This window comes from Muscardinus avellanarius (assembly GCF_963383645.1).
Source record: "Muscardinus avellanarius genome assembly, chromosome: 4".
Taxonomy (NCBI): Eukaryota; Metazoa; Chordata; class Mammalia; order Rodentia; family Gliridae; genus Muscardinus; species Muscardinus avellanarius.
Genome location: NC_137789.1, coordinates 116,735,905 through 116,758,380, shown reverse-complemented (window position 1 = coordinate 116,758,380; position 22,476 = coordinate 116,735,905). Strand labels below are relative to the sequence as shown.

General features: G+C 43.8%; 1 protein-coding gene across 1 annotated transcript in view; it reads right to left on the bottom strand.

The window, feature by feature from the left end:
* The window catches only part of TET1 (tet methylcytosine dioxygenase 1), a gene marked incomplete at both ends in the record, with an annotated part of 121,136 nt that overhangs the window by 41,330 nt on the left and 57,330 nt on the right, over nucleotides 1-22,476 (bottom strand). The window contains 1 exon segment of the mRNA XM_080695159.1: nucleotides 1,143-3,402. Within this exon segment, the coding sequence (XP_080551285.1) occupies nucleotides 1,143-3,402 (2,260 nt within the window).

Sequence of the window (22,476 nt, the reverse complement as noted above, 5' to 3'; positions counted from 1 at the left end):
CTTTGGGGGAGGGGGGACTTGGAAAGGAACCCAGGGGCATTATTCTGCTGAGCTACACCCTCAGCCTTATTTTTCTTTATTTTGAAACAGGGTCTCACTGAGTTGCAAGGCCCTCACTAATTAGCTGAGGCTGCCCACGAAACACAATCCTCCTGTCTCAGCCTCCCAAATGCTGAGAATACAAGCGTGCGCCACCACGCCCAGCTTGAGCTCACCTTTTCTATTGCAAAATATAGAAGCATTATTCACTGAAAAAGAAACCAGTTTCAGCTCTGGACTGGGATGGTAATTGCTTATAATAATAAATATACTTATAAGTATAATAAATATACTTATTTGTTACGCTGCCCAGGTTTTACATTCTCTGACTGTGTATCTCACAAGAAAAAATCTTAATGAAATTCTTGTGAAATTCTTTTGAAGATCAAACTGTGATGAAGTATTAAGGAAGAGAATTCATTCTTATGCTATGACAATAAACAACATGGGACATTTGCCTTGAGAGAAATCAGCCTACTTTCCACTTGAGAAAGTTTACCTTGGCTTTTCCAAATCATGAGTTACAATTTCCATTTTTCTAAGCAGAATGAATAAAGATCCCAACAGAAAAATAGGCACAGGATTTAGTCTGTCTTGGCTAGAATAGAAGGCAAAAACACCACACACACACACACACACACACACACACACACACACACACACACACACACGAATCAGAGCTCAATTCTGGCCAGGTGTGGTGACACATGTTCATAATACCAGTACTTGGGAGACTGAGACAGGAGGATCACAGGTTCCTGGCCAGCCTCAGCAACTGATTAAAAAATAAAATAAAGCCGGGCATGGTGGCGCACGCTTGTAACCCCCGCGCTTGGGAGGCTGAGACAGGAGGATCGCGCAGGTTCGAAGCCAGCCTCATCTGGCCTAAGAGACCCTGTTTCCAAATAAAATATAAAATAGGTCTGGGAGTGTAGCCTGGAGGTAGAAGGCCCCTGGGTTCCATCCTCAGTACCAAAAATATAAATAAAAATAAAATAAAAAATAAAATAAAAACAGCCTGGGAGTGTAGCTCAGGGGTAGAATGCCCCTGATCTCAACACCCAGCACCAAAAACCAAATAAAATGAACAAGCAAGCACTTACCGAGACAGCTGCAAGCTGGTATTTCAGAGTCTTTTGTTGCGGCCACCAGGTTTTTCGCAGAATTAGTTAAGAACTTCATGGCATAATCATTAAAATCTTTCTGTGCACTGTCTACGGGGAAAGTTTCTGATGCTCCAGCATTAGATGAACAGACTTCCTCTTCACTTTTGGTAGAAACCACTGTAATTCCACCTGAACTTACTACATTTACATTCCTGAGAATTTGTGCTGGGTCTGGTAAGGGCGTCTCCTGGGCGACGCCAGGCAATCCGGGCAGTCTCTGGTGGACGAAATGCTCTTGCGCATCTTGTTTCAGCTGTGTCTGGTCACCTACAGTCATCACATTAGCACACTGGTTTGGTGGAGAGGAGGGCTGGGGTAAAGGATGAGCTTTCTGATTGACATTCACTATTGCCGGTACCTGAGAATTACACACTTTCTCTGTAAACGCCTGCCCGTTGGGTTCTGTTTTCACAGGACATATTGGGAGATAATCCAATGGTTCAACCTTCATCATATTTTGCTGTACTAATGGAGGATATCTCTCAAATTTGATCTGAGAGAGTGGAAGAAATAACTTTTTGTGTTGTAGGGGTGTACTGGTCTGAGCCAATGGTTGCAAGACTTTGGCAAGAGGAGGGATTTTCCCCAAGAGAGCAGGAAAATCATGGGGACCAAATTGACCAAATCTTTGAAATTTTGATCCTATCCAAAGGTCATGTAACTTACTATACTCATATGATAACTGTTCCTGCTTCTTCTGATCATTTTCTTGACAGCTTACAACTGGGGGCTTCTTTTTCCGACGATCTCTTGTCGGGGCAGATTTTGCCTTTTTCTGGGTTGGGTTCCTTTGCTTTGCTAAAGATGCGCCGTGGTTATTCTGAACGCTTGGAGCTGGTTTCTCCTGGTGATTTTTTTGTTGCATGTTATACAGAACAAGGCTCATCGGTGTACTTTCAACATTCTTGTCTTCGGCTTTTACATAGTTGCACTTGATCAGTGACGCGAGCTGTGTTAACTGAGTGGCAACGTCTTCTTCAATTTGACTGTAGGCCGCATCCTGACACGCTGGGTCGTCTTTTGGAATCAAATTTGTATTGCTGTCCAAGTGATTACTGGTGGGTGGCGGCTGGTGCACAGTCATCGAACAATCATTTGGAGTCATTTTAACTTCTGCTACACTTGTATTGGTATCAATATTAGATGAATTTGATTTGGGTACCAAAGGAGATATTGACTGCTTTGCTTCTGAGGATTCATGTGGCTTTGTGGATGCTTGGTTAGGTGCCAAGCTGCTATGTGACTTGGACAGGGTATTTTGGCCATTGAACACCACGCTGTTGCACGGACTTTGCTTCTCTGAAGTTGGAGCATGATGAAGACCTTGTGGTGCTCCTTGTACGTTTGGGTCTTGGAGGTCTTTTCTTACAGAAGAGAGGATAGCTTTACAACTGCTGAGCAGACTAGCCGTTTTCTGGTCGGATTCTTCATCCTTCTCAGACTTGGATGGCGATGAGTTCTCAGATGGGGCTTCCGACAGTTGAGTAAGGGCCTCGATGGCGACCACTTGCTCCAGCGTTAACCTCCTGTCTTTCATTAGCGACAGAAGACTTGGCTGAACTGGAGAGCCATCTCTCGGTTCTTTACTTGGTATGTTCTCAGGGGTTTTTGGTTGATCGCCTTCATTCTGCGTCCTCATATGATTGTTGGAGTTTGCAGAATCTTCAGTGCGTGTGCAGTTAAAGCCAGGCGTCTGGAAGACTACGCTCTCACTTCTTCCCTTCAGATGGTCACCACTCCCACTACTAGTGACGGACCTCATGGCATTGTTGTGACTTGCAGTGTCTTGCAGGAATTTGGAGCAACTATTTTCCAATGACGGGCCACATCCTTCAGCACTGAATGTGTTAAGTGACACATTTGTATCTGTTGATAAATAGTGCACATTTTTAATGCCGTTTCTCACTGGTTGTACAAATGAGGTTGGGGGTTTGGTTTGTTGCTGGTCATCCTCAGCGTTCGACTTTTCAGCTTCTGCTATACTGGCGATGTATTCTCCTTTGAGGTGATCGGCCAAGTGTGGTTTCTTGCTCTGTGTCCAGGTCTCCACCTCAATACCTGTCATGCTCTCTTCGTTTTTTGCTACATTTTTGGGGGGTTGTGCGTTCAATTCCAATCGTTCTTCCCCATGACCACCGCCACCGTATTCCATGGATTCGGGCTTGGGGCCATTTACTGTTTTTTTCTCAAAATCGGCCTATAAAAGGAATATAGAAGTTACTCATCAACTTAAATACCTAAGTAAAGGCCAGCAATATAAAAATTGAAAAATTAACAACTTAACAGTGCAGAATGTAAAGCCTCTGGAGAAAAAACAAAAATTATGATTTTTACTTTCAACGTCAGGAGTCATATACTACCCCAAAGTGCAGACGATAGGAATGGAAGGGAGAAAGAGAAGTCAAAGCTGTCATAATGCCATCCTGTTAATATCCTAAATTTGTACTTGTGCAATATTTATTTCTCCTCCCAAGATATTTATTCAGTTTTTTTTAATGGTACTGGGGATCGAACCCAGAGCCACTCACTCTACCAATAAACAAAACCCACAAACCTTTTCATGTCTTTGATTATAAAAAAAGGCATAGTGGTGCATGCTTGGGAGGCTGAGACAGAAGGATCACAGGTCAAGGGACAGTCTCAGCAAATTAGTGAGACCCTCTGCACCTTAGTGAGACCTTGTTTCAAAATAAAAAAAATAAGCTGGGAGTGGTGGCGCAAACTTGTAACCCCAGCATTTGGGAGGCTGAGACTGGAGGATCACAGTTCACAGACAGCCTCCTCGGCTACGTAGTGAGGCCCCTTACAACTCAGTGAGATCCTGTTTAAAAAAAAATTAGGGCTAGGGGTGTAGCTCGGGGGTAGAATGCCCCTGGGTGCTATCTCAAGTACCGCAAATTAATTAATTAATAAAGCTGGCGTGTTGGTGCAGGATTGTAATCCCAGTTTGTAATCCCAGAATCAGGACGATAAAACCAGAGGACAGCCTCATCTACTTAGTGAGACTCCATTTCAAATGAAAAAAGGAATAAAAAATAGGGCATGGGGTGTACCTTGGAGGTTGAATGGCCCTGGCTTCCATCTTCAGACCCCAAAATAAATAAATAAATATATAAATAAATAAAGGTAGAGTGCAGCTCAGAGGTAGAATGTTCCTGGGTTTAATCCCAAGTACCACGAAACCAAAACTGGGTCTTGCTAAAAGTACCACACAAGCCGGGCGTGGTGGCACACGCTTGTAATCCCTCCCAGCATTCTGGGAGACTGAGACCAGAGGATCGCGGTTCGCAGACAGCCTCAGCTACTTAGTGAGACCCTCTGCAACTCAGTGAGACCTGGTTTCAAAATAAAGAATAAAAAATAGGGCAGGGGGTGTAGCTTGGAGGTCTCATGACCCTGGGTTCCATCCCCAAACCCCCCCCACACACAAAAAAAGGACCACACACTGGCCTTGAACCTGAGATCCTCACATCTCAGACCCCCAAATACTGGGCTTAGAGGCATGCATCACCTAGTCTTCCAAATGAATTTAAGAATTATTTTTACATTCAATGGACAATATCACATAAATTCAAATTGAAGCATAATATATATATATATATATATATATATATATATATATATACACTAAAAGTATATAAATCATGAATGTATAGCTTGCTAACTGTTCACAAAATTAACGCCTTCTGTGCCCAAATCCCAAGCATGAAACTCCCCTCTTGTTATCAGTCAACTCAAGAAATAAGCAAACTGGGCGTGGTGGCGCCTGCTTGTAATCCCAGCATTCCGGAGGCTGAGACCGGAGAATCTTGGTTCTTAAACAGCCTTAACCTACTTAGTGAAGTCCTGTGCAACTTAGTGAGAGCCTGTTTCAAAATAAAGAATAAAAAATAGGGCAGGGGGTTTAGCTCGGAGGTCAAATAAATGCCCCTGGGTTTCATCCCCAGACCTGCAAAATAAATAAATAAATAAATAAATAAATAAATAAATAAATAAATAAATAAATAAAATAAGCAGGGCATGGTGGCTCACCCTTGTGTGCTTGGGGGGTTGAGACAGGAGGATTGCACAAGTTCGAAGCCAGCCTCAGCTACTTAGTCAGACTCTCAGCAACTTAATGAGACCCTGTTTCCAAGTGAAATATAAAATAGGTTTGGGAGTAGAGCCCAGAGGTAGGAAGCCTCTGGGATCCACCCCTAGTGCCACAAAAATAAATAAGATAAAGAGAAAAATATATATTGCCTATGCTACAACAAATTCTCAAAACACCATGCTGTACATGAGATATACAATTTGTTCAAATAACAAACACATACACACAAAACAAAAGCCTGGCACAGTGGCATATGCCTATAATACCAATATTTGGGAATGAGACAGGAGCATAGTAGGTTTAAGGCCAGTGCAGCAATTTAGCAAGACACTCAGATGCATAAAAGACCATGTTTCAAACATTAAAAAATAAACCGGGTGTGGTGGTGCATGTTTGTAATCCCAGCATTTGGGAGGCTGAGACTGGAGGATAATGGTTTGCAGACAGTCAGCTACTTAGTGAGGCCCTTCCCAACTCAGTGAGACCCCTATTTCAAAATAAAAATAAACCGGGAGTGGTGGCGCAGGCTTGTAATCCCAGCATTCTGGAGGCTGAGACCAGAGGATCGCGGTTCACGGACAGCCTCAGATGCTTAGTGAGGCCCTCTGCAACTTAGTGAGACCCTGTTTCAAGTAAAGAATAAAAAATAGGACCAGGGGTATAAATCAGAGGTAGCATGCCCTATGGTTCAATCCCCAGTTCTGCAAAAAAAAAAGGGGGGGGGCATGGTTGTACATAATTGTAATACCAATACTTGGGAGGCTGAGATTGGATCCCAGGTGGCCAGCCGTGGCAACTATTCATTTATTGAGATTGATTTTACTGGGGATTGAACCCAGGGGAATTCTACATGTGAGTTATACCCTCAGCCCTATTTTTTTTCTTTATTTTGAAACAGCCTCACTACATTGCAAAGGAGGGGGAGGTAAGTACCTGAGCCTGGCCATGAACCTGTGATTTTCCTACCTCAGCCTCCCACACACTGGGATTACAAGTGTGTGCCACCAAGCAGGGCCCCTATGAGTTTTGCTTGTTTGTTTTGTTGTACAGAATGTCCTAGGTTGCCCTAGCTGGCCTCAAGTTTGCGAACCTCCTGCCTCAGCTTCCAGAGTAGCTGGGACTGAACTATACATAGTGTGCTTGATTCCTAGCCAGACCCAGCAATTTAGTGAGACTCTCTTCTCAACTTTTTAGAGAAACGCTAGTTCCAAATAAAAAATAAAATAAATTGTTCTAGAGATGAAGTTGTGGTCCGTGCCCAAGCAGAAGATCAGAGGTTCAAGGCCAGCCTTAGCAATTTACTGAGACCAACAACAACAGCTTATTTTAAAATGATATTTTATTTTATTTTTTTTTGTGATACTGGGGGTGGAACCCAGGGGCCTTCTACCTCCAGCTATGCTCCCAGATCTATTTTGTGTGTGTGTGTGTGTGTGTGTGTGTGTGTGTGTGTGTGTGTGTGTGTGGTACTGGGGGTGGAACCCAGAGGCTTTCTACCTCCGGGCTATACTCCCAGACCTTTTTTATATTTTATTTGGAAACAGGGTCTCACTAAGTTGCTGAGAGCCTCACTAAGTAGCTGAGGCTGGCTTCGAACCCATGTGATCCTCCTGTCTCAGCCTCCCAAGTGCTGGGATTACAAGCGTGCACCACCACGCCCGGCCTTCCAGATCTATTTTATATTTTATTTGGAAACAAGGTCTCACTAAGTTGCTGAGAGCCTCATTAAGTAGCTGAGGCTGGCTTCGAACCTGTGTTATCCTCCTGTCTCAGCCTCCCAAAAGCGGGGATTACAAGAGTGCTCCACCACACCTAGCTACCACAGAAGTAAAATAATATAAAATTTTATAGGAGACATGGCTTTAGCCTTAAAAAGGTGAGTTTTAGAAATTATCAGCACTGCTTCTATTGCAGAATACTTGATGACCTTCCAGGTTGCCACTTTTACAGGTATGCACCACAGAGCCTGGATAAATAAACCCAATTCTTGAGGAAAAAGAATTTCTTAGAGGCTGGGAATGTTGCACAGTACTAAACCATTTGCCAAGTATGTGCATGCCCCTGGGTATCATCCCCAGAGAAATGTACAAGTAAATGAGACAGAATTTAAGAGGAAGCCCTACGTGGTGGCACTCACTTATAATCCCAGCTTTTGGGAGGCTGAGACAGAAGGATCAAGGTTCATGAACAGCTTCAGCTACTTAGTGAGACCCTCTGCAACTCAGTGAGTGAGACCCTGTTTCAAAATTAAGAATAAAATGCCGGGCGTGGTGACGCAGGCTTGTAATCCCCGCACTTGGGAGGTTGAGACAGGAAGATTAAGCAGGTTCGAAGCCAGCCTCAGCTACTTAGTGAGACCCTGTTTCCAAATAAAATATAAAATGGGTCTGGGAGTATAGCCCGGAGGTAGAAAGCCTCTGGGTTCCACCCCCAGTACCACCAAAAATAAATAAATAAATAAATAAATAAATAAATAAATAAATAAATAAATAAAATAGGGCTGGAAGTGTAGCTTGGAGGTAGAATGGTTCCGGGATTCATCCCAGTACTGCAAAAGAAGGAGGAGGAGGAGGAGGAGGAGGAGGAGGAGGAGGAGGAGGAGGAGGAGGAGGAGAATTCAAGAGGAAACATTCCACAAAGTTTCTATTGCCCGTCAAAAATGACTTCCTGAGTGCAGCATGGTGGCGCACGCTTGTAATCCCAGTGCTTGGGAGGCTGAGACAGGAGGATCACACAGGTTAGAAACCAGCCTTAGCTACTTAGTGAGGCTCTCAGCAACTTAGTGAGACCCTGTTTCCAAATAAAGCATAAAAAAGTTCTGGGAATTTAGCCCAGAGGAGAAAAGCCCCTGGGTTCCACCCCCATTACCCCCCCCCCACACACACACACGACTTCCTGAGATTCTACAGTTGGGCATGGTGGTGCACACTTGTAATACCAGCATTTGGAAGGCTGAGACAGGAAGATTGTGGTTGGCGGACAGCCTCAGCAACTTAGTGAGACCCTGTTTGAAAATAAAGAATAAAGCCGGGCGTGGTGGTACACACTTGTAATCCCAGTGCTTGGGAAGCTGAGACAGGAGGATCGCACAGGTTCAACGTCAGCCTCAGCTACTTACTGGGGCTCTCAGCAACTTAGTGAGTACCTGTTTCCAAATAAATTATAATATAGGTCCAAGAGTATAGCCCAGAGATAGAAAAAACCCTGGGTTCCACCTCGGTACCACAAAAAAAAAAAAAAAGAAAAGAAAGAAAGAAAGAAAAGAATAAAAACAGGGATGAGGGTGTAGCTTGAAGGTTGACTAGCCCTGGGTTCCATCCCCCAGACCCACCAAAAAAAAAAAAAAAAAAAAAAAGCCAGGTGTAGTGGTGCAGGTTTGTAATCCCAGTACTTGGGAGGCTGGAGACAGGAGAATCACGCAGGTTTGAAGCCAGCCTTGGTGGCTTAAGAGACCCTGTTTTTTTTTTTTTTTTTTACAAGGGTGCACCACCACGCCCGGCAAGAGACCCTGTTTCTAAATAAATATAAAAATAGGTCTGGAGTGTAGTCCAGAGGTAGAAGGGTTCCATTCCCAGTACCACTAAAAAAAAAAAAAAAAAAAAAAAAAAGACTTCCTGAGGATCTGTGCTCTCAGACTGTGTGGAGCTGAAATTCAGAGTGCACAGGAGCCCCCATTCTTATTGAATAATAAAATCCTTTCTTTTACCTCCTCCCAACTTACTCTAATAAGAACCATGAAGGTCAAGCCTGGTTCTCCAACAATCGTAGCACAAGGCGTACCACCACAGCTTACTGAAACCAAACTTAAACTGAAAGGAAAGATAAACCATCTACCCAACCACAAGTGTTCTAGGAAGAATTCTAAAATGAACATCTAAAGCCAGACGTAGAGCCAGGCAGGGCGGTGCAGGCGTGCCATCCCAGTACAAGGATTGCAGGTTTGAAGCCAGCCTCAGCAAGTTAGCGTGACTCTGTTTCCAAATAAGATAGAAAATCAGGCCAGGAGTAGAATGCCTCTGGGTTCAATCCTCAGTACCACAATAAATAAAATAAAGCCAGGCATGGTGGTTCATGCCTGAATCACAGCAGCAGGAAGAGATGAGGTTTGCAGGTTCAAAGCCAGACCTTTATGAAGCTCTCAGAACCTTAGCAAGACCATGTTTTCAAATAAAACTAAAATAGGGCCAGGCGTGGTGGCGCACGCTTGTAATCCCCACGCTTGGGAGGCAGAGACAGGAGGATCACGCAGGTTCGAAGCCAGCAGCGCGCGCTGGCTTAGGAGACCCTGTTTCTAAATTAAAATGTAAAAATAGGTCTGGGAGTGTAGCCCGGAGGTAGAAGGGCTTCCAGGAACCCTAGTACCACCAAAATAAATAAATAAATGAAATAAAATAAAACAAAACTAAAATAGGCTGGGGGTGTTGCTTGGAGGTAAAATGTCTTAGGGTTCAATACTTGGCATAACAAAAATTAACAACCTGAACCTCTACTTGGGTGCCTAGCAATTTGTGAGGCTGAGCCAGGAGAATTTAAATTTGAGGCCAACCCGGGCAACTTAGGGAGACCTTGTCTCAAACAAAATAATTCCTAAGATGAATCAAAACAAATAAATAAAATAACTACTAAGATAAAAAGTCAAGAACAAAATCTTCATTCAGAGTAAATCTGCAACCAGGCGTGGTGGCACATGCCTGTCTGTAATCTCTGTACTTGAGAGGCTGAGACAGGAGGATTGCAGGTTTTATACAGCCTCAGCAAGTACTGAGATTGGCATCAACCTAATGAGAACCTTTTTCCAAATAAGAAATAAAATCAGCCGGGCGTGGTGGCGCACGCTTGTAATTCCCACGCTTGGGAGGCGTGGGACAGGAGGATCACGCAGGTTCGAAGCCAGCCTTAGCAGGCTTAAGAGACCATTTCCAAATAAAAATATAAAATAGGTCTGGGAGTGTAGCCCGGAGGTAGAAGGGTTTCCAGGAACTCCAGCACCACCAAAACACACACAAAAAAACAACAAAGAAAGAAATAAAATCAGTAGCCGGGTGTGGTGGCGCAGACTGAGACCTGAGGATCGCAGTTGGAGGACAGCCTCAGCTACTTAGTGAGGCCCTCTGCAACTTAATGAGACCCTGTTTCAAAATAGTGAATTAAAAAAGACAAAAAAATAGGGCAGAGGGGTAGCTCTGAGGTCAAATGCCCCTGGGTTCCAGCCTCAGACCCCCCCCCTCAAAAAAAAAGAAAAAAGAAAATCAGGTGGTGTGGGGGGAGGGTGTGGGTAACTCAAAAGTAGAATGCCTCTGGGTTCACAATCCCCAGTATCTTTCACACATGTGTGTAAATATGCACAAAAGCACCTCATCTTCAGCCATCAATTCCAGCCAAGTTCTTCTTTCCTTTTTTTTTTTTTGGTGGTACTGGGGGTGGAACCCAGAGGCTTTCTACCTCCGGGCTACACTCCCAGACCTATTTTATATTTTTTATTTGGAAACAGGGTCTCACTAAGTTGATGAGAGCCTCACTCACTAAGTAGCTGAGGCTGGCTTCGAACCTGTGCGATCCTCCTGTCTCAGCCTCCCAAGCGCGGGGATTACAAGCGTGCGCCACCATGCTCGGCTTTCCTTTTGTGTGTGTGTGTGTATGTGTGTGTTTGTGGGTCTGGGGATGGAACCCAGGGGCATTCGACCACCAAGCTACACCCCCTGCCCTATTTTTTATTCTTTATTTTGAAACAGGGTCTCACTAAGTAGCTGAGGCTGACTGTGAACCGTGATCATCTGGCCTCAGCCTCCCTAACGCTGGGATTACAAGCGTGCGCCACCACGCCTGGCTTCTCCTTTCTTTACTTAGGGATAAAAAAAAAAATGTGGACTCTACAAAGCTTAGTATTCCTAATATTCTTTGAACTTTACCTTGGATCTGTTTCCCTACTTACCTGTAACACCAGCTGAACCCACAGAAACCTCAAGAAAAGGAAAGTGCAGGGCGGCCCAGATCCCCACTCCCCTACCTTGGTGCCATAAGGCTTGACGGATTTTCTCTGCCTGGACCTCTGGGGAGCCATGAGGAGACTGCGGGAGTTTCCAAAGTTTCTTCACTACAGCCTTCCTTTTTATACTATTTCATTCAAAAGCTGAACAAAAACTCCACCCTCATCTAGTTACAGGGTCTTCAAAGGAAAAGTAAACTTTTTAACTCGGGTGGAGTGAAGGGTGCAAAGCTCAGAGGTAGAATGTTAATAGAGGGTGGGGTGGGCCAAAAACTAATTTAAAAAACAAAATGCAAATTGAGCATCAGTACAGAACTGTAAAGATCACTTGAGCCTCTACAGTAAACTTCCGCATCCATAGGCATTCCGGACCAAGGTCCATCTCCCTTGAGGCTATGGGCCAGTACAGTTTAATTTCTAGGCAAAAACCTTGTAACAACCTTTACCTCCTATGCACTCTGGGTGGTAATTAAGTTATCCGCAGTGAGCTCTAGCATTCCTTAATTAACACAGAACTGACTTGCTCTTTGTAGACCCCCAAGGAGAATATCCACTGGAAACGCCAACATACCTATCTTCTCCAGCATCTTCCCTGTCAAAGCTTGGGGTCTCTTCCATGAAAGTTCTCCTGAGCCCACTTCTTGGGGTGCTAAAGCAAAGCGCCTCACCTTTCCGTCTTTTTTGGCTTTTCCTGTTTGATCCCACTTAGCTGATAAAAAGTTGAGTGCGGAGTTCCCTGGAGTATGTCTCCCCACCTTCTCAGTGCTTTAACTGTTCCTTACATAAGCATTTTCTTTTTTGTACTGGGATTGATTCAAGGGCATTATACCTTAATATTAACACACTCTAAACCCCCACCCAGGGGCATTCAACCTCTGGGTTACAACCCCTGCCCTAATTTTTTTTTTTTTTTTTTTTTTGCGGGTCTGGGGATGGAACCCAGGGGCATTGGACCTCTCAGCTACACCCCCTGCCCTATTTTTTATTCTTCATTTTGAAACCCAGTCTCACCGCATTGCAGAGGGCGTCACTCTGGTCTCAAGCTCTAGAAAGATGGGATTACAATTGGGCACCACCACGCCTGACTCCAATCCCTTTTGTGTGTGTGTGTGTGTGTGTGTGTGTGTGTGTGTGTGTGTGTGTGTGGTACTGGGGTTGGAACCTAGAGGCTTTCTACCTCCAGGCTATACTCCAAGACCTATTTTATATTTTATTTGGAATCAGGGTCTCACTAAATTGCTGAGAGCCTCACTAAGTAGCTGAGACTGTCCGCTAACTGTGCGATCGATCCTCTGGTCTCAGCCTCCCAAATGCTGGGATTACAATAGTGTGCCACGTGTGCCACCTCGCCCAGCTTTCCAATCCCCCCTCCTATTTTTTTTTTTTTTTGGTGGTACTGGGGGTGTAACCCAGGGGCTTTTCTACCTCCCGGCTATACTCCCAGACTTAGTCTATACTTTATTTGGAAACAGGGTCTTACTAAGTTGCTGAGAGCCTCACTAAGTGAGGCTGGCTTTGAACCTGTGCAATCCTCTTGTTTCAGCCACCCAAACTCAGGGATTACAAGCATGTGCCACCACACCCAGCTTTCTAATCCCTTTTTAAAACAGGCTCCTACTAAGGCAGAGACTGGCCATTGGCTCCTGTTTCTTCCAAGTATTCAGATTACAGCTGTGTTCCCTGAACCAGGCACATGCATATATGTATGTCAGCATGCATGCATTTATTCAGTTTGTACTAGGATTGAACTTCAGGGGCTTTTTTTTACCACCAACAAACACCCCAGTCCTATGCAAGGACTTGATAAATTGTCAAGGTTGCACTAGGCATGGTGCTGCACTGCACGCCTGTAACCCCAGTACGCCTGAGGACGAGGTAGGAGGAGCACATGTTTGAGGCCATGTCAGCAACCTCCTGAGGCCCTCTACAACTTAGTGAGAGCCTGTTTAAAAAAAAAAAAAAAATCCAGGGAGGGGAATGTAGCTCAGAGGTAAAATGCCTCTGGTATCAACCCCCACAGTTACAAAAATAAATAAATAATAAAATTGCAGAGGTTGGCCTCAAACCTGTAATTCTCTGGAGTTTTACTTTCCTGGGGATTGAACCCAGGGTATTAGCCAAGATAGGCATGTACTCTACCACTGATCAATAGACTCAACTTTTTTTTGGGGGGTGAAACCCAGGGGCATTTGACCTCCGAGCTACACCCCCTGCCCTATTTTTTGTTCTTTATTTTGAAACAAGGTCTCACTGCGTTGCAGAGGGCCTCACTAAGTAGCTGAGGCTGCCCATGAACCACGATCCTCTGGTCTCAGCCTCCTAAATGCTGGGATTACAAGCATGTGACACCATGCCAGCTGAGACTCAACCTTTTCTATATAATAATTATTATTATTATTTTAAGAACTGGGGATTGAACTCAAGGACACTCTTCCACAGAGCTAAATCCTCCACCCTCTCACGTTTTTTTTTTTTTTTTTTTTTGCAGTACTAGGGATGGAACCCAGGGGGCATTCTACCTCCAAGCTACACTCCCAGTCCTTTTTATTCTTTCCTTCTTTCTTTCATAGCACCTCTTCTTTGAGGGTATCAATTATACTTCTTTTTAAATTATTTTACTAGCTTTCCCTAGAGTTTAAAAGAGATACTATTAGCCGGGCGAGTGGCAAACTCTTGAAATCCCTGCATTCCGGAGGCTGAGACTGGAGAATCACCATTCCTGGCCAGCTATTTTAGCGAGTCCCTCCACAACTTAGCAAGACCCTGTTTCAAAAATAAAGAATAAAGCCCAGCGTGGTGGCGCACACTTGTAATCCCCGCGCTTGGGAGGCGGAGACAGGAGGATCGCACAGGCTTGAAGCCAGCCGCGCTGGTGTAAGAGACCCTGTTTCAAAAATATAAAATAGGTCTGGGAGTGTAGCCCGGAGGTAGAAGGGCTTCCAGGAACTCCAGTACCACCAAAAAATAAAAAAAATAAAAAATAGGGCAGGGGTGTAGTTCGGAGGTCGAATGCTCCTGGGTTCCATCCCCAGACCCGCAAAGAAAAAAAAAAAAAGATACTATTAACTAATAAGTAACTTTCAAGTAATCCTGTACAATTATAACAGAATTCCCCATTCCTTCCTTTTCATTATTTTAACCTTTTAGTCATTCATTTCACTCTCCATAACCTATAATCAATTTACTATTACTATCATTGCTTTTAATTCACTTAAAAGTAAAGCTGAAGCTGGGGTGTAACTTGGAGGTAGAGTGACCTAAACTGGGTGTGGTGGCTCACCCTTGTAATCCCAGAATTCTGGAGGCTGAGACCAGAGGATTGGGGTTCAAGGACAGCCTCAGGTACTTAGGCCCTCTGCACTCAGTGAGACCTGGTTTCAAAATAAATAAAGCCGGGTGTGGTGGCGCACACTTGTAATCCCTACCCTTGGGAGGCTGAGACAGGAGGAGTGCACAGGTTTGAAGCCAGCCTCAGCTACTTAGTGAGGCTCTCAGCAATTTAGTGAGACTCTGTTTCCAAATAAAATATAAAATAAGTCTGGGATTGTAGCCCGGAGGTAGAAAAGCCCCTGAGTTCCACCCCCAGTACCACCAAAAAAACAAACAAAACCAAAAAACAAAAAAACAACAACAACAAAAATAAGGAATAAAAAAAAGGCAGGGGGTGTAAGCTCGGAGGTTGAATGCCCCTGGGTTCCATCCCCAGACCTAAAAAAAAAAGAACGACCCTAGGCTCATCCCTAGTGCCACAATACATACATACATACATACATACATACATACATACATGCCTGGGTTTGACTGACAGGCATCAAATGACTTTAAGCTGCTCTTTCAGAAGAAAGATTACCAATCAGGTAGCCTTGAGCAAATCCTGACTCTGAGCTCCTGAAAGCCTCAGTTTCCTTAATATAAAGCATGACTAGTTATAATACTTATTTGAACAGGTTTATTGTGGATTAAAAGAATCAATGATATTTATATATATTGATGCATGATCTTAAGATAAAGGCTGGAGGTAGAAAGCCCCTGTACTACACCCACACCCACACCCATCCAAACACACACACACACACACACACACACACACACACAAATAATAATAATAATAATAATAACAATAACAACAACAACAAAATAAAGAATAAAAAATAAGGATGGGGTGTAGCTCAGATATAGAATGCCCCTGGGTTCCATCCCCAGTACCACAAAACAAAGCAAAACAAAACAAAAAAACCACGAAGATGAACAGAGTATTTGAAAGAAAAATGCAACCAGCATAGTGGTTCGTACTTGTAAACCCAGTACTTGGGAGACTGAGACTGGAGAATCACAGGTTCAAGGATAGCCTCAGAAAGTAGTGATACTCTCATTAACCTGGCAAGACCCTGTTTCAAAAAAAAAGAACCAGCCTCAGCAATTTAGACCTTGTTTCCAAATAAAATATAAAGTACGACTGAGGACATAGGTCAAAAGTAAAATACCTCTGGGTTTAATCACCAGTACCACCCTCTGCAACTTAGTGAGACGGTTTTTAATTAATTAATAAATTATTTTTGTGGTACTGGGAATGGAACCTGGGGTATTCTACCTCCAAGCTACACCCCAGCCCTATTTTATTTTATTTTATTTTAGTAGTACTGGGGGTGGAACCCAGGGGCTTTCTACATCCAGGCTATACTCCCAGACCTATTTTATACTTTATTTGGAAACAGGATCTCACTAAGTTGCTGAGAGCCTCACTAAGTACCTGAGGCTGGCTTTGAACCTATGCGATCCTCCTGTTTTAGGCTGGGGATTACAAGTGTTCACCACCATGTCTGGCTTTTAAAAAATTCTTTATTTTGAAAAATAAATAAAATTTAAAAATAAAATTTTAAAAATTCTTTATTTTGGCTGAGTTGGGTTGCTAAGGGCCTCACTTAAGTAGTAGAAGGCGGTCTTCAAACCAAGATCTTCCAGTCTCAACCCCCTAAATACTGGGATTATAGGCATGTGCCACCACACCTAGCTGAGACCCTGTTTTAAAATAAAGAATAAAAGCCGGGCGTGATGGCGCAGGCTTGTAATCCCAGCATTTGGGAGGCTGAGACCAGAGGATGGCAGCCAGAGGACAGCCTCAGGTACTTAGTGAGGCCCTTTGCAACTCAGTGAGAGCTGGTTTCAAAATAAAGAATAAGCCGGGCGTGGTGGCGCACGCTTGTAATCCCCGCGCTTGGGAGGCAGAGACAGGAGGATCGCGCAGATTCAAAGCCAGCCGCGCGCGCTGGCTTAGGAGACCCTGTTTCCAAATAAAAATATAAAATAGGTCTGGGAGTGTAGCCCGGAGGTAGAAGGGCTTCCAGGAACCCCAGTACCACACACACACAAAAAAAAAATACAGGTTGGTGTGTAGCTCGGAGGTAGCATACCCCCACGTTTAATCCCTAGTATGGTGAAAAGAATAAAAAAGGGTTGAGGTATACGTCGGAGTAGAATACATTCAATCCTCCATACCCCCCTCCATAAAAGCAAATATAAAACAAATGTAAAGAACATACAAATTGCAGATTAATTCAATTCCAAAAGATTCAGTCATACTAGTTCTACACATGCAGCTCATATTCACCCACAGTGTAACTAAAGTACAGAGGAGATTCCAAAGACCCAGATTTCTTTGGGATAGAGTCTGACAATGCTGTCCAGACTGGTCTCAGATTCCTGCACTCCCGTCATCCTCAGGCCGCACCCTCCCGTGTTGCTGGAACTGCAGGTACGCGCCATGTGGCCCTGCCTTCAGATGTTTTGCTTTGCAGTGTTGGCGGTGGAACCAGGGCAGAGTTAATGCTAGACAAGTTTCCTACTCCTGAGTGACACCCCCAAGCCCTAAACAACACCCTGCCTCTTTTCTGCATTCCAACTCTAAGCCACAACCCCAGCCATTTTTTATTTTGTTTTATTATTTATTTATTTAGGTACTAGGGATGGAACCCAGGGGCATTGTACCTCCAAATTATACCTCAGCATTATTTTATTCTTTTGTTTTGAAACAGGGCCTCACTAAATTTTTGAGGCTGGCTTCAAACCTGTGATCCTCCTGTCTCAGCCTCGCAAGGGATTACAAGCTCTCTTTTTATTTTGAAATAGGATCGCCTTATGTTGCTAAGACTGGCCTATGGCCTACAATTCTGTCTCGGTCTCCTTAATACTGGATTAGAGGCATAAACTACTGCACATGGCTAAACACCAAGCTTTTAAAATTAGAGGCAGGCTAGGTGGCACATGCCTTTAATTCCAGTACTTGGGACGCTGGGATGAAAGGATCTCAGAAACTCAAGGAGATTCTTTCAAAATAAAATAATTAAGCCCTGTATGGTGGCGCACACCTGTAATCTTAGTACATGGAAGGCTAAGACAAGAAGATCAAAGGTTCTAGGTTGGCCTCAGCAAGTAGTGAAACTCTCATCAACTTAGCAAGACCCTGTTTCTAAATAAAAAACGAAATAGGGCTGGGGTTATAGTTCAGAGGTAAAATGCCCCGGGACTCAATCCCCAGTACCACAAGATAAAAAAATTTTTTTAAAGAGCTGGGGGTGTAGTTTGGGAGTAGAATGCCCCTGAATTCAATTGCCACTATCAAAATAATTAAATGCATAAATACAAAAACAAATAAAATATGAACTTAAATGTCCTAAAGGTTTCAAGAGATCTGTTCTCTGACCAATCCTGTTTTCTACTAAGGCTTGGTGTCTTCCAAGTCAACCCACCTGGAATGCTGCTGTGGGACTAAGATAACACCCTGGGGCCTTGCCTAATTCCAACCAAAAGATCACTGGATAACCAGCTAATCTGTGATCCCACAAGGCATCAGGACAGTTTTGGACTTTTTCTATTGCCACTTAGTTTCTCCAGTGTTTCCAATCATACCCCCCTCTTTTTCTTTTTCTTTTTTATGTTGCTGGGGATTGAACCCAGAGGCATTCTACTTCGAATCTATTCCCCCAGCCTTTTTTTTTTTTTCTTTTTTCTTTTTTTTTGCGGGTCTGGGGATGGAACCCAGAGGCATTCGACCTCCGAGCTACACTGCCTAATATTTTTTCTTTATTTTTAAACAGGGTCTCACTAAGTAGCTAAGGCTTTCCATGAACCACGATCCTCTGGTCTCAGCCTCCATAATGCTGGGATTTCAAGCATGCGCCACCACGCCCGGCTTCATTTTTTCATTTTTTTCATTTTTTGAAAGAAGATTTCACTAGGTTGATGGAAATCTTGCTGAGGCTGTCCTCCAGCCTATGATCCTCTTGTCTCAGCCTCCTAAGTATGGAGATTATAATTAAAAGTATACGCCACCATGCCAGGCTGTGTTTGTCCTTTAAAGAGAAAAATAATGTCCATTTCTATCTTGGTTTTCTAATAACATAAGCTCCAAAAATACTGAATATTTACTCATTATCAGCACTTGGCTGTTGACAATATGCATAAAAATGTATATACTTTCAGCCAGGAAAATCAGAAAGTTTTCAGGAGCTGTCTACCAATTTTCCCCTCTTGACTTCCCTACAGGTTATAGCACATTGAAGCCTTCTCTACATTTTTATTTACTTTTGTAAGAAAACAAGCCGGGCGTGGTGGCGCATGCTTGTAATCCCAGCATTTGGGAGGCTGAGACCTGGAGGATCGCGGTTCGCGGACAGCCTCAGCTACTTAGTGAGGCCTTCTGCAACTCAGTGAGACCCGGTTTCAAAATAAAGAATAAAAAAATAGGGCAGGGGTGTAGCTCGGAGGTCAAATGCCCCTGGGTTCCATCCCCAGATCTGCAAAAAAAAAAAAAAAAAAAAAAAAAGAAAACAAGACTTTTTTTTTTTTGGTGGTACTGGGGTTCCTGGAAGCCCTTCTACCTCTGGGCTACATTCCCATGGGCTACACTCCTAGGCCCATTTTTTTACTTTTTAATGTGGAAACAGGGTCTCTAAGCCAGCGCGATCCTCCTGTCTCCGCCTCCCAAGTGCGGGGATTACAAGCTTGCGCCACCACGCCCGGCTAGAAAACAAGACTTTTGAGCTAGGAGTAGTGGTGCACATTTGTAATCCCAGCATTTGGGAGGCTGAGACAGCAGGATCACAGTACATGGCCATCCTCAGCTACTTAGTGTAAGGTTGGGGCAGGGCCGAGAGCTAGGAGGTGGAGCCTGCGATTCCGGGGACCAGGCCTCCCGCTCCAGAAGAAGGGGAGCAGAGTTCAGAGAGGACCTGGAGAGGGAGGGAGGCATTCTCCCGCCCGCCACCGCCCCCGCGGCCACGCGGGGGCTGGAGGTTGATCCCCCACGAATAAAGCCTCTCATAACTTATTATGGATCTCGGTGAGTCTCTATGCTACTGGACACACACACGCTCATACAATCTTACACTTAGGCCCTTTGCAACTCAGTGAGACCTGATTTCAAAATAAAGAATAAAAGCCGGTCATGGTGATGCATGCTTGTAATCCCAGCATTCAGGAGGCTGAGACCTGAGGATCGTGGTTCAAGGACAGCCCCAGATACTTAGTGAGGCCCTCTGCAACTCGGTGAGACCCGGCTTCAAAACAAAGAATAAAAAAATAGGGCAGAGGGTGTAGCTCGGAGGTCAAATGCCCCTGGGTTCCATCCTAAGACCCGCAAAAAAAAAAGAAAAAAGAAAAAAAAACTTTTGTTAGGTGTGGTAGCAGACATCTGTAATCTTCATGAATTAGGAAGTTGAGACACAGGATTAGAAGTTTGAGGCCAGCCTGGGCAAGTTAGTGAGACCCTGTTTCAATATTAAAAATAAAGTACTTGGGAAACTGAGACAAGAGGATAATAGGTTCAAAGACACCCTCAGCAAGTAGTGAGGCTGTCTCAACCTAGCAACACACTGCTTCAAAATAAAAATAAAAAATAGGGCTGGGGGTATACCTGGAAGGTAGAATGCCTCTGAGTTCAATCCCCAGTAACTAAAGTAAATAAAAAATTAAAAGTTGAAATAGCACAAGCTTATAATTCCAAGGACCCCAGAGGCTGAGGCAAGAGGATCCCAGGTTCCAGGCGTGCTTGGGCAATTTAACAAGATCCTTTCTGAAAATTAAAAAAATAAAAGTTGGATTCCCATCAACCTAGCGAGACTCTGCCTCCAAATAAGAAATAAAACTAAGCCGGGCATGGTGGCGCACGCTTGTAATCCCATCGCTTGGGAGGCTGAGACAGGAAGATGGTGATTCATGGACAGCCTCAGCTACTTAGTGAGGCCTTCCACTACTTAGTGAGACTCTGTTTCAAAATAAAGGATAAAAAATAGGGCAGGGGCTGTAGCTTTGGAAAAAAAAAGGGGGGGCTGGGGGTGTAGCTAGGAGGTAGAATGCAGAATACCCCTTGGTTCCATCCCCAGTACTGCCAAAAAAAAAAAAAAAAAAGATTCTAAACATCCTTGTATGATCCCCTTTATTTTGGAGGTAAAAACTATAAAAATTCAAAGACAGCTTGGGAAGGGAACCTGGGAACTTTTTCTCAGAGCAAAATTCACACTTTTTAGTCTACCAGTGAAGACCTCCAGTTTCTGGTCCTGCCAAAATTTGCAGATGTGTGTCACCATCACGATACCTCCCCCACTCCGCCCGGCCATTTTAGAGAGCTTCCTTCCTTGGAAGTAGCAACTTCAACCTAGAATGTCCTTCAGGCATTTAACATTCCCTCATCTAATCAGCCCTACTCTTCTAAGCATCCTTCCAGAACTGGACAAAAGGTGACCCTAGGAATTTCTTAACCAACTTCACTCAGATAAAACTGAGCAGGCCAGCTTTTATTATCTTTGCACTGATCATTATCAAAACAATTGATAACACTCTTGTTTGCCATCTCCCCAACCTGGACTTTAGTCCCCAGACAGACCTTGACAATTGTTCTCTATTTTGAAACAGTCTCACTAAGTTGCTGATGGTCTTGCTAAAATAATGAGGCTATCTTCAAACCTGAGATCCTCCTATCTCAGTCTCCCAAGTACTGAAATTACAGGTGTACACCACAATGTATGGCTTGATTATTTTTTATAATCATAAAAAGAGAATTTAGACAAAAAAATAATTGAACTAAAGAGTTTCAGGGTGTGATTCATTGTCAGAGGCTTGTCTAAGCCAGGCATGGTGGCGCACACTTGTAATCCCAGCATTCGGAAGGCTGAGACCTGGAGGATCACGTTCGCAGACCGCCTCAGATATTAGTGAGGCCCTCTGCAACTCAGTGAGACCTGGTTTCAAAATAAAGAATAAAAAATAGGGCAGGGGGTGTAGCTCGGAGGTCGAATGCCCCTGGGTTCCATCCTCAGACCCGAAAAAAAAAAAAAAAAAAAAAAGGCTTGTCTAGCCTTTGAAAGGTTTGGGTTCTATCCCTAGCCAGAATAAAAATTATTTCTGGACTAGGCGTGGTGGTGAATGCTGGTAATCCCAGTACTAGGGAGGCTGATTGCAGATTTGAGGACAACCTCAGCAAGTAGTAAGACTCTCATAAGCCTAGTTAGACCCTGTTTTAAAATAAAAGAATAAAACAGGGCTGGGGTGCAGCTCTGAGGTAGAATTCCCCTAGGTTTAGTCTCCAGCACCACACACAAAAAAATACACACACACACACACACACACATTTGTTTTGCATTATTGGAGACGGAACCCAGGGGCATTCTACCTCCGAGGTACACCCCCAGCCCTATTTTTTTTTAAATTCTTTATTTTGAAACAGGGTCACACTGAGTTACAAAGGGCCTAAATACCTGAGGCTGTCCTTGAATGAGAGATCTTCTGGTTTCAGCCTCCTAAGTACTGGGATAGCAGGTGTGTGCCACCAAACCTAGCCAGGAACACAGGAATTTCAAGATCACACAACTCAAAATGGTTAAAAAGACCAACAGAGATGAGTGTGTAAAGCTTTTAATAAAAATAAACTAATAACGGGTGTATTCATTGAGTCACCCCCTCCATGCCATTTTGGCATGGGGCTGTATATCTATTCTCTGTATTTCTATCTTTCTAATAACTTCTTTAAATCTTAAAAAAATAAAATAAAATAAAATAAAATAAAATAATAACACTAGAAAAAGATGTGGTTTTGTAGCCTGGAAACACAGATAGTTACCTGTAACTGGTGAATTTTTCTCACTCCACTTTCATAAATGACCAAGTGAGACACTGGCCCGAAAACACCTCCCCTGGCA